Here is a 13,751-nt window from a genome sequence, read left to right as displayed (position 1 = left end):
GGAGAAATAGATGCTTGACCACTTTTGGACCTCATTGGAAGGAAAGAACAGCTCACCCAACCAAGCGTACTTTCAAATATACTAAATCATGTTGTTCAAGATATGCAGGCTTTACTTTTTAAAATCCTTGCATCAAAAGAAAACATACTGATGTGAGATATAAGAAACAAAAAGACAGACAGATTTTATTTTGTATAATTTATTTTTCAATATAAACAGAAAGAGAATGCTATCTGCCCACCATGAATCACCACAACGTTTATGATTAATTAGAAAAGCAATTTCTTTTCTTTCCATATATTTATTGTAATTAATAGAAGGTTTACATTATAAAGAAAAGCAATTTCTTTTAAAAAAAAAAAAGCAGAGGATTTACTCCTGAAGTGTTCCAGTACTAATTAAATATCTACTTTAAAGATAAGATGTGTAAACCATAACAAACTACAAGACATGCTAGAAGATAAATTTTAAAATCATTTTTTGAAAGAAACATTTCATCAGTGACTAGTAAGAACAATGAAAACAAACTGATCAGGACACCATCCTGGAGCCCACAAAACATTATGCCTGTAATTTGGCAAACTACTTTAACCTATAATTAAATAAAATGCTCCCAGACAGTAGTAAAAATTCCACTAATCTGTGGCCATTTGGAAAAATTGAATGGCCTGATCAGATATATCAAAGTGCTTACTTAAAAGCTGAAGAAAGGCAGCTGCTTGAGTAAACATATATTGGAAACAAAAAAAAAAAAAGAAAAAGAGAAAAAGAAATAACATTTGCTGTCTGCCTTCAAGGGCACGTTAGCCAACAAACCCCAAATTTCCATTATTGGAATTGCTATTTGGCTATGTTTATTCGTGTTGTAGGGTTTATAAATATTTCTGCTTAGTGGTAAATGACATTGGTGTTTACTATTCTGAATTATGAGGTCCCACTTTATTTGATTGTTCAGGAGACTTCATGAGACACTCTGTTTCTGGAGGAATCCATTCTGACTGTAGGATCACGGATGGAACCAGGTTTTGCTCTGTGATTTCTAGAGTCAGCTAATTTCCACAGAGAAAACAGATGAGGCTAATGTCTAATGTTAGGTAGACTGAAACCAACATTTGATGGAAACATTTGGGAAAAATGTATTTGTAACTGGTTTTCATGAAATCTAATTTAGGAAAAAAAATGTAGAGAGCCTGAATCGTCTCAGGGAGGTAATAGACCACTGACAACAAGAATAGGAAATACATACATTCATACAAATATCCTATTGGTGTATTTATTAGGGGAGATGAAATAAACTCATTACAGTATACTAGCTGTGTTTTCTTTCTGCTGTTGTTCATTTACATTGTATGTAGAAAGTGTTGCTTTAGATGCAATACAGGTTAGAAGCTGTTGATCAGATTAGTTATAAAAAAAGTCAAACTAGAATAAACTCTGATATTGAGAGGGCTGCTTTGTTGAATCAATATTTATCCAGTGACTTAGAATCAGTTAACTTCTCTATCCTCCTGGAAGAGCTCACCGACTTCTAATCTTGTAATTCAATTCCAAACACTAAGATTCTATAAATATAGCAAATCACAAAGCACTATGTGAACTTCCATCAATCTGAGTTATATCCTTATTCCTAAATTAATGAAAAATATGCTTTAGAAAAAGTAATTGGGATGAGTGACACTTATATTTACTCTTATAAAAGAATAAGTTAATGTTCAAATTAGCAACTACTCGATCCTGGAAGCATTAGATGACATTATTTTTTAATCACATATGATTCATTTACAATATTCTTGAGATTCATGCATTGAACTCCATTTATACCACAGACACATGGAAGATAGTGGCTCTTTAATGTGTCTAAGATGTATCAGAGAAGTAGTAACTAAATTGTGGTTTACAGCAAAAAAATAAGACACTTGGTAAAAGAGCAGATAATCAGAAAATACATTAAATGTGAATATTTGGGGTGGGATTCTATATAAGGCTCCTTGGCAGAAGTTACCTCTAAGCTGCAACCTATAAAAATGAGCCAGGTAGACTAGGAGGGAGAGTTAGACTAAGGTTATAGGGAACTCCAACATTCAAAATAGAATACCATATGAAAAAAAACTCATAAATTGGAACATGAAGCTCTTAGTATTAAAGCTTTTAAAGGTCCATCTGACATATAACTCAAGTGCTACAGAAGCTAAATTATCATTAGACTTACATTTATATTTGTATTATCTTGTAAACAAATTTGGTTGCCAGGAACCAAGAATACCTTCTTGGTATACTATCATCCTTTCAAAAGACTGCTATTCTTCCACAAGTAGGTGAGAAACGCTTAGCTCCGTGTTTTGCTTTTGATGTTCAGATATGATGAGTATGCGTGTTATTATTTAAATGCAAGTTTGTGAAATGTTCACATTATTCCTTAAGGAGATAAACCACTCATTCTCAAGAAGCATTTCTCATCTCAATCACAGAATTTCTCAATTTCCTTAAATGTGGTACATGACTAGAACTGTTCTAGATTCGTGGGAAAAAAAAAAGTTGATTCATGGTAAACAGTGGATGCCTGAAGGTATGACAACTTAATTCTCACTGAATTTTCAGTTGTCTTTTACATTGCACAACAGAGATGTACACAGAACTTGAATCACTTTCATTTCATTATTAGTCTAAATACTGTACTTACTCATCATGTTCTGCAATACAAAATACACAGGACGAATCTGGAAATAGGAAATAGTACCACATTTTGAAATCAGATAGAAATACAAATAGAGGCAAAGAACACAGTTCTTTTTCTTTTTTGGTACTGGGGGTTGACCCCAAGACTTTGCACTTGTTAAACAAGCGCTTTGCCAGTAAACAACATCCCAGCCCTCAATAGTTCATGATTTACTATTTTGATTGAGTTTTTGCTGACTAGCTCTCTTCAGAGTTCATAAAGGTATGATAAATCAGAATTAATCTCCTGAGTTTTCAGAACACTAATGTATACAGAATCTGTTGCTATTTACAATGGAATGTATTTTTTCACTATGATCCCATAATTACATTATTGTTATTAAACAATTCTATTGAGACATGAAATTTATGGAGATCTTCCATTAAGATAATGCATTTAAGAAGCATTGAAAGCTGAATTTATAATGTGGTCTTATAATGGCCAAGCCTAAGTTTGAGCCTACTAACCTAGTGGTTCAAATATTAGATTTGAAAATTATGCAGCAGGATGTGACACAAATTCATTCAATTCCTTTCTCCAAACCCATCAACATATTTAAATAATGCACATTTTAAAATTAAATATACAACATGCACTGACTATTGAAAATGGACAAGGAAAAAAGTCTATTACTGCCTTACTATTTCTGGTTTACCATCCAAATTTCCTGTGACCTTCACAAAACAGAAAAATGACACATTTCTTTTTCAGAAACACAAATTGAACTTCTTGGGGGGAAAAGGGATCTATGACATCAGCTGTGTTAAATATGTTGATTTCCTCTAGGGAGAGGTGGGGGCAAGGAAGTCACAGACATTGAACAATGAGAGAAATTGGAAGACCAGACAAAAGCCCTAATCGAAGGAAGGGAGGAGGAGCAGATGGCTGGGGAAGGAGGCTTGAGGGAATTGAGGGGAGAGGAAGCAATTGGCAATGAGGAGGCTGAATGCCAAATTTGTGAAGGATCGGGAGGACACTGGGGATTTGGATGGGATGTGAGTCAGCTGCTTTTGACCAAAATATCACACCGACAAGGGAAATCAAAGAAACCTGAAAAGATACACAGGATGTAGGAAAGGACAGAAAATGTTATCACATCCCGCCTAAACTATTCTGTCTCTTCATTATAGAAAGCCAAAGAAGTACATCAATTTTTTTTTCACTACATAGTAGAAATTTTTCCTTAACAAATTTTTAATAGTTAAATCTTTAATTTGGCCATGAAATAATGGTTATAGATATGAATGTGATTGACCATACATTGAGAAATGTCAATTAGACCATCATGTTAGATTAGGGAATCCTAATAGTCCTGGTTTCTCAGAACTGACAGCTTTCCCAGGAGAAAGGTCTTCTTTGTTAACAGCTAAGTTAGTATTGGGCAATAAGAGATGAACGGGTATTTTATCTAAAGTAAAGTCCTTAAGAAAGATCTATAAAAATGCTTTACTCTGTGGGATCTTTTTTACATTTTTTTTAAAAAGGCAAAACATCATAATTCAGTTACATGGTAAGGAGAATTTGACCAAAACAAAGAGATTTGTTTGAAGATTTGATAGAAATTACCTACAGAATTATTATTATTATTATTATATTTAAATTCTTATTTTTATATTCTTTCTTTTTCAACCAAGAACAATATAAGACATAATACTTACATGCTACATTCAGGACATGCAGGAAGAATAATAATTAAGAAATATTTTGCACATAAAGAAGAGTATAATAAATTGAAATTTGAAGGAGATGGAGGGTGTAAGTTTGATCAAGATATAGCATATGCATATGCAAATGGACATATCAACTAAGTGATGCTAATAAAAATAACAAAAAAGTTATTCATAAAGACTCAGACTGTCTAAGAATTTCAAAATGAGTTTATGTCTTTTAAAATATTGTTTTAAGTACTAAAATGATGTTATCACAATAACTGACAAATGTTATCATAAAGTAATTCAGGAACTTCAGATTATGGTTCAGGCAGGAATTATAACTTTTTTATGCTGTTCAAGGTTATTTCCTGGTAATTTACTCTATCTATAAAATATTTCCAAACCACTATGTCAGTAAAATTTTCCTTAGCTCAATTTCCTATTCATCACATTATTTCTCATAATTGCTTAATTTTCAGGGATCATTTCCAATGTGTGTGCAACTGATAATATTAGACCATGGCTAATTCACAAATGCACTGTTAATTATGAAGCATAATCAACTGACTCACTCACTGATTTTTGATATCCTTTTTAATGTAAATTTTTTCTGTCCTAAATCCAAATGATGACCAGTCAATGAAAATTCTCCATAGATAATCTTTAATGGCATTGAGAACAAGAATTTCAGCTTTGGAAAAAGAATTTTAGCTTGGTATCATTATAATCTATAGCAACGATTATCCATTCTTGTGTCACCTTATCAGAAACCACTAAAAATTTTAGATTTTACAGATCCTTATTGTGCTGTTTCATTAACTGGAAAAATATAAACTTTGTCTTTCTGAGATGAAATATCCCTTCACAGAATATCAATATACATGTGTACATGTATAATCACATGTATATGAATACATACAGATATGTACAACTACATGTATGTCTATATATGGTCATATAGCTATCTAGATACATATATGAATATGTATACTCACAGATAAATACAAAGAAAATAAAAAGCAAATACATCCTTTATTGTTGCTTTCCCTGCACCAGTGAATTTAGAGTCAGCAAATGCACTAAAACAATAATTTATTTATTTTCTTAAAGTATCATTATCAGGAATAAACTGGTCACTCACAAGAGATACTCATAAAGAGGTCTGCCACGTTCTAAGTGCTACACTGAGCTGTTGTTATGATCATCATTAGGTTAGTTTTCATTCATAGGAAATGGAGATGTCCTATGAACCAAATGGAAGATCCACAGCTTGTTCATCATGGAATGAAGCCAATGAAATGAGATAATGTAAAGATGTAAAGCATGAGATGCACAGTAAGTTTCCAGTGCATAACAGCTGTTACATTTTGGTGTTTCTACAATAGCCATTACTAACATTTTAAATTTAGAAAATCATATGAAAAACTCTGTTTCAGGTCATTTTCATTATATATTTAAACAGAATGGTAGAATACAATGCCTGAAATAATAGCTTTCAACATTCATTAGCCATTGAATTCATTTTTAGAATATTCCAGGTTTTGAGAATTTTCTGTTCTTCTGGTAAACATTCATTTGATAATCTAAGTATAATTTCTAGTTCCCAAAGAAGACATTATATATATATGTATATATATAATTATGTAACTCTCATTTAGTTTTGTTAATGCAATTTGTTCTCACTTTTATCATATATTACGGTAGTCCATATAAAATTATTCTATAATATCCAGGGGAAGAAGGTCTCCTGCCCCACCAGAGTTATCAAAATCTGTAATTGCATTATGTAAAATAGTGATATATTTGCACATAACGTATGTATATCCTTTTGTGAATGCAAAATCCACTTGCCATATGCAACATGTTATAAATATTAGGAAAGGTTATAGTTAATATTTTGGGAATAGTTACAAGAAAAATACGTACATATTCATTAAAGATGTAATTTTCTGAATATACTTTTCATATGGCTAGTTGGATCTATGGATGCAGAATTCGGCAATATGGAAGAGTGACTGTAGAGTTTCTCCTGTTTCATTAACTTAATGTGGATATTATTGGCTATTTTGGTTTCTGAGCACATTTTCCCCACAACAATCAAATCTGTACGCTTTTATACACCAGATATTTTCATTAAATGTTAAGCTATTTCCTTCCAACTCTCTATAATTCCTAGAGCTACCATTAGATAAAATCCATTGTATTAAAACTTAACAGTTGAGGAAACTGATAACTGGGAAATTGTGAAATTATGTGTGTAACTTCATCACATATTATAAAAACCAATATGTGCTGAATTATAACAGACTTAATTTTAATATAACTACAGCCAGGAAAAGCTAAAGTCCACCACTATCATTTATAGGAGACTTTTAAGTACAGAATGCTTTCTATAATCCTTTACACTTCATTATCTTCAAGTAGTTATACAAAGTAGTTGCCACTCAGAAACTCAATTTATAATGCATCTTGATTGATTTTACCCCTTTTTCATTCTATCACATTTCTCTAACTCAACCCCTTCCCTTCAATTTTCTCGATGTCATAGTATATACATTGAGTACAATGTTTTAGCATCACCATTTTTCTTGCCAGTCTATTTAGGAATCCATTATTTTTACTAATATCTACCCACTCCATTTAAAAATTAAAAAATGGCATTAGTTTTTTTTTCTTTTTTTGCCAGTCCTGGGGCTTGAACTCAGGGCCTGAGCTTTGTCCTTGGGCTTTTCTCAAGGCTAGTGCCCTGCCACTTGAGCCACAGCACCACTTCCGGATTTTTTTTTTGTATGTGGTACTGAGGAATCGAACCAGGTCTTCATGCTTCTAGGCAGGCACTCTACCACTACGCCAAACTCCTGGCCCCTTATTTCATTTTTTTAAAGATCAACATGTCAGCTATGATTCTCCTTAACCCTGTAATTGACCATCCTTATGAATATGTAAGGTCATAATCTAGGAAAATATTTTTGATATCTACTTCAAACTGCATTTAACATTTTTTTTTTTGCCAGTCCTGGGCTTGAGCTCAGGGCCTGAGCACTGTCCTTGGACTTTCTCAAGGTTAAAGCTCTACTACTTGAGCCTCAGCACCACTTCCGGCTTTTTTCTATGTATGTGGTACCGAGGAATCGATCCCAGGTCTTCATGCATGCTAGGCAAGCACTTTAACCACTAGGCCAAACTCCCGGCCCTGCATTTAACATTTTTATACCCAATATATTTGTGTGGTTGAACATGAAATCATTATTTTAACATTTGGTCATTTTGCAAAGTTAATATTTGATCTTTTGAACCTTTTAAAATATTAATATAAAAATATATCCAAAATGCAGTGAAATAAAATAAACACAATCATTGTTATGAAGTTTAAATGAACAGTTTTGCACATCAAAAGACCTCCAGTCTTCTGATTCATCTCTATAAAAATTAATATATTCATAATAACAGTGATGACTACCTCTCAGAAACATGAGGTGGATCATTTTCATCCATCCTGCCAATTCAACAATGTCTAACCCTTAATAAAAATATTCTGGTCTAGATAAACAGGAATACTATAGATAAATACCATCCAAAGCTTCTTTTATTCTAAGAAATGCATGCCAAATTTAAAAACATTCCTTTTCCATATAGAAGAATAAGAAAACGTTATTGATACATTTCTGGCTTATAATCACCGCAGATCTAAAATTTGGCTTGCAATCCAAGAGATTACAAAGAGAAATGGCATAAACCTATGGAAAATACAGGTGCAGCTAAAATTCAATTATATATTCCTTTTTTTTTACCCTAGGGTGTGTCTTTGTCCTCACAGCTGGTAGAACTGTACTTTAAATTCTCAACAAAGAAAGTCACCACATTAAAGTACACCAGAAATTCCTACTACCCAAAGTGTAGCAATAACCAAACAAGCGTCAAATGCCTTTCATAAAGATATTATGTGCTTTAATCTCTTGTTCATCGTTACTCAAGACATTTGGCAAGGTACATTAAAAGCAGAAACAAAAACAGTCATTTAAATACAAAGCTGAGAAAAGAAGAAACACATAAAATACCTTACAGCCAACATCTCTTAAGAATTCATTTTCAGTTTTTGAAAAGAATAGAAAATAAAGGCATGCATTCTGTCTATGATGTAAATTTTGATTTTAATTACTCAATTCTAGTTTGGCGTGAAGGGAGAAAATAAAGCAAACCAATTTTGATCTAAACAAAAACAGCAATTTTTAAATCTAAACTGCTGATTTTTAATCTATTCCATTTCCCCAAATGTATAAATGTGCTTTATACCTCTGGTGTTTTATTAGTTCAATAGCTATAATTGATACACAACACACAGATGGTCTTAGAAATAGTAAAAGTTTCAGATGCTACAACTTCCTGGCATATGGAACAGTATTGTGGATCATCATTTTTGTCAGCAATAGAATGATTTTAAAATTATTTATACACTAGCTTTTTGGTATCATTACCTAACAATAGGTTATTACAACTTTAAACTGTTGGATTTCTAATTAGAAGTGTTCTTTTATTGGCTTGAAGCTGCTCATAGGATTAAGGGATTTGTGCTTACAGTACAGAGAAGTTAATGAAGATTCTATCATAAATTATATAGTTGGCATAAATCATAAATGTTTGTTTAATTCAATATAGGACAGAACAGGAAGTCCTGAGCATATTTGTGAAATTCAAGTTTACTATAGCAGTTTTCAATTGTGAAATTTATAGAAATAGATAAGTGCAAACACACACATAAATTTCACATTTTAACTTAAAACTTCCAAAATGTTCAGTTACTTGTACTTTTCAACTGCCATATACGACAAAATATAAAAAGAATTGTGTGTAATATGTACAATTTTGATTGTTCTCATGTGTTCAGTGAGATTTTTAACCTCCACTATATCTCCAAAATAGCTACTGTCAGGGATAGCTATAATTGACCAGCAAGTTGTTAAAGCAAATGATCAATTTTTCAATCTTCATATACTTGATTACTTGCTGTAACTGACTCAGCCACAATGACCCCCATAAACTTGGTGTTTTGCTGCCCTCTGGGTTTTTGTGTCACTTTTCATTGTTTTTTTTTAGTTTTTGGCTGCTCTTTCTTCTGCTTCTCCTGTCATCAGACAGATTTCTCTCTCCATTCTACCTGTAGTCCTTCCCTTGGAAAATTCAATTTTTAATTTTTAATAATATTCTCATATTGATAAATCCCATATTCATTGGGATAGGTGATATTATTTTCTGGTAAGAACTGGTCAGTGACTTAGGAAAGGAAAGATCAAATGTTCACAACTCAAAAGCTCATGCTCTTCAGGTATCCTGCATGCTACACTTGCTTTTTCCAGAATATATGATATAACCTAGGTGCTGAGTGATGAAGATAAAACATATCTTAGGTGCACTCCATGTACTAGCATTTAACTTCTTTAATTTTCATTCAAAATCCACAAAAGTGAAAATAATCAAATAGGTTTGCAAAGACACTGGGGATAGAATCTTCCTTGTGCTTAGAGGAAAGGGAGGACCACACAGTAATCCGTACTTATATGTGTATCACAACTTAACTTTTTCTCCAGCCTCAAGCTCAAGTCTGAATTTCTGATGCATAGAGCCAACAGCTTCATCAATATCTTATAAGTATTTGAAAATTACCATATCTAAGACAGAGTGCCCAATTTGTCTCACCACAATTCTTTCTCTTCAATAATAAATGATACCCCAGTTAAGGACATCTATGTATCTTTCAATACTCTTTAGCCATTCGATGTTGGTCATCCTCAACTCATCACGTTTTTCTGGAATAGGAACACTCTGTTAGTAAAGTCTGTTGGTTATTGCTACATAGAATATTCTGAATCTAACCATTTTCACTCACTCTCTACTCATATCATTTAAAATGACCATTTATCTCTTGTCTAGATTATTGTCAAAACTCACCCTGCTCTAACATGATCACATCCATGTGTTATTGAGACATAAGAGCTCATGGAATATTAAATACCTGTGGGTCTATAGGTTTATCCCTCAACAGATAAATGGATAAAAAAATGTGGTATAGATACACTGTGTAATTTTACTCATCTATCAGAAAAATGATATAACATTTGTAAAGAAATGGAAAATTATGTTAAATAAAGTCAGGTTCGGAGATCCATTTTTCCTGTATAGGGGGAAGCTAAATTTAGCTTATAAAATCATAAGTAATGATATTGGATGATACGCAAGTGTACACAAATGAATTAACTAAAACACAGTATACTCATGGTAGACCTCACATAAATTATGTAATTCCTTAGACAGCCAAAATCAATTTTCTGCAAAACAAAATACCAAGAAATGGGTTCTTGAACATGCTGGATAGAGTGAAGGGAAACAGGATGCACAATGAAGAGAAACTGATGAAATGCAGACAAGAATCCAATAAACAGTCTACACGAGTGAGTGAGGAAAGGAATGAGTAGAGGAGATATGGACAAGAATGCTGAAAGGGTTGACATTGATCAAGATATATTGTATTCATAAACTAGTTTAGGTAGTTTGTACAACTACCTAAAAATAGTGAGAAAAAAGAAAAGAATTCACTATTCATACTGTAAAATTAAGAAAAGTAAGGGGAGGTGTGGATCAGAGTTTGGGTAAGAATGTTGAAAGTGGTCAACCTGATCAAGATGCCTTGTATTCATAAACGACTTTGTTAAGTGCAGAGAACAAAAGATGAAAACAAGGGGGAAAAACACAAGAAAAACTTTGCTGAGAAACCTATGCTTTTCTTCCCACTTTTCTCAAGAGAAAGAGACAAACTACTGTAATATCTGTAAGGTGCTCTGGTACCTGTTAACCTGGTACCTGTTAACCCCTGACACTATTTCCTATAAATCTCCCACACTCCTGCTATTTAATCTGGTTCTTTCCTCCTTGGTAAGAATGTTAGTTGCATACCACCTTAGAGTATTGGAATATACCGCTTTGTCTGTAAAAATACAGTTTTCAAAGATCTTCCTGTGATTCCCTTTCACGATTTTTTTCATGGTTCTATGGGAAGCATTCTCTGATTATCTTATTTAAAATTTGAATCTTACCAAACATTTAATGCATTCCAATGAATATTCTTATAGCATTTACAGTTTAATATATGTATGCGTATATGTATATACGCATACATATATTACATATATTATTCTTCTGTAGTGAGTTTTTTTCTTCTTTTTCTTTCTTTTTTTTTTATCAGTTGTAGGACTTGGACTCTGGCTTGGGTACTGTCCATGAACTCTTCAGCTCAAAGCTACCACCGCCCTACCCCTTGAGTCTCAGTGCCATGTCTGGTTCTCTAGTGGTTAATTGGAGGTAAGAATCTCACAGACCTTAGTGACTGGGCTGACTTGAACCACGATCTTCAGATCTCAGCACCTGAGTAGCTAGGATTACAGGCGTGAGCCACCCGGCTGTAGTGAGTTTGGTATGTAATATACACTCATTAAAATGACAAAAGAATATTGACTGCATTTTATTTAATGCTACACAGCAATTGTTAAGAATTTGTTCATTAAGTTAATTTTAACAAAATAAACAATCAAGAAAGATGAGGGAAATGAAAGGTAATAATGGTTTCAGTGTATATGGATTATAAAGGCAGGAAAATGAGAATTACAGAAAAAGATCACTAAATGATCTGGATTCTATTTTTAAGACTAAAGAATTATTATCTCACTAGTGCATAAAGGAAATCTGTTATCACTAAGGAAAGGGGTAATATTTTTATTTCCCTCCATGCCAGTTGTATTCTTTGTTTGTAAGGAAATCATAAATAATGATTTCCTGCTTATAAAGGGAAGAACTTGAGAGATGACAAACACCTAATAGCCTGAAGTACAACAGCTGCTTTAAGTCATTCTCAGAGCTAGAGCCAACCAGAAAAAGGGACTGGAAGACAAATCCCACTCGCTGGTTGACTTGGGAGGTAAATTGAGCTCAGATTCAGGTATATGTACACATTCCCATGTAGAGCAAAACTTGTAAATGGATTGAAACACACTTTCATCTCAAGTGAAAGCAAATAATTACTTGATATATGATCAGTTCATCCATTAAACAGAGCCTTCCTGCTTTAGCGCAGTTCTTATACTCTATTATTCTGTACTTCAGTGTTCATTCCACAAATCAGTTCCTCAGCTTTCCCTTTGTCATAGGACTTTTTGGCATCTCATGAGGTAAACAGCCTGACTCATGCTCTCTTTTATCTCTACCATTATGAAAATCATTTGGGAGAACTAAATTAACACAAGTTGTTACTGGGAAAAATATTTGACTTCCTCTTAAAATCTGTAAAGAGTTGCCAACCATCAATCTGCTGTGCTTTTCTCATTTAATTATCATGCTAATCAGCTAACTACGTTATTTAGAAATGGTGCTGGCATTTATTAGTTATGTGGTATGCTTTGACTTCCTTCTTCACCAACCTTGGCAATCACCTTTTCCTCCTGCACAAATTCTGCTAAGAAACTTTAAATCTTGGCTAAGAACTGACTTTGAGCAAATATGAGCAGGTGAGGAATAAAGGAAATTAGAAAGAAGAATGATGTACGGTCCTAGAATCAATGAGACTGTGTTGAACTTAGGTGTTTTTGTGAACACTCAACAAGCCAAAAGTAGCAATAAAGTCATATAAAAGCAAAGTTCCTAGAATATTTAGAGTAGGAATTGTCACAAATCTTATTAAATTTCAGTAACAAAGATGAATGCAGAAGGGATGGAGAAGCATAAAAACAATCCAGTAATACCTGAGTGAGTTACAAAGCCTCCTGAAATTTTCCATTTAATTAATTTTTTATGCATAACTGTTTTCTCTGAAACATAGACACCTTGTAAGCCCAGAGACACAATAATAAAGTTTATGTACTATTAGGCATTCAAATAAAAATTATGTATTTTTCTTGTTTCTCCTCTAAGCTAAAATTTATGTATTTTCTCACTTATATTCATGTCCACAAAGGAATAGATGAAGAACTAAAACAGAGAACAGTTAAAGAAAGCCTTTAATCTAAGAGAACCTGCTTCCTTTTTCTCTTTTCACTTTGACTACATAGATAGATATACAGCTGCTCCTCAATATGAAATTGAATACTCACAGTTATTCTTTCATCCTTATCATCAAGAGGAGAACCATCCTTCTTCCATGAGATGGTGGGCTCAGGATGGCCACGTGGAGGTTGGCATTCCATCACTGCAGGCTCTCCTACTGCCACCATGACATCGGAAGGGTTTTGTCGGAAGTCATCCCGTAGTACTGAAGGAAGAAGATTAAATTGGTCTGTTCAATAGTGACACATACCATTCTTAATCATGAACTTCAGCCAAAGAGACATTATAAACTACTA

At 33.1% G+C, this 13,751-nt stretch overlaps 1 protein-coding gene across 1 annotated transcript in view; it reads right to left on the bottom strand.

Moving 5' to 3' along the window:
* The window catches only part of Robo1 (roundabout guidance receptor 1), a 426,986-nt gene that overhangs the window by 114,789 nt on the left and 298,446 nt on the right, over positions 1-13,751 (bottom strand). Inside the window, exon 3 of the mRNA XM_090331140.1 lies at positions 13,503-13,660. Within this exon, the coding sequence (XP_090187266.1) occupies positions 13,503-13,660 (158 nt within the window). The remainder of the gene's footprint in view (positions 1-13,502; positions 13,661-13,751) is intronic.

The sequence above is a fragment of the Megascapheus bottae genome, chromosome 1, assembly GCF_031878675.1.
Source record: "Megascapheus bottae isolate mThoBot1 chromosome 1, mThoBot2.hap1, whole genome shotgun sequence".
Lineage (NCBI taxonomy): Eukaryota > Metazoa > Chordata > Mammalia > Rodentia > Geomyidae > Megascapheus > Megascapheus bottae.
The sequence above is the reverse complement of the archived record's forward strand: the minus strand, read 5'-3'. Positions and strand labels throughout refer to the sequence as shown.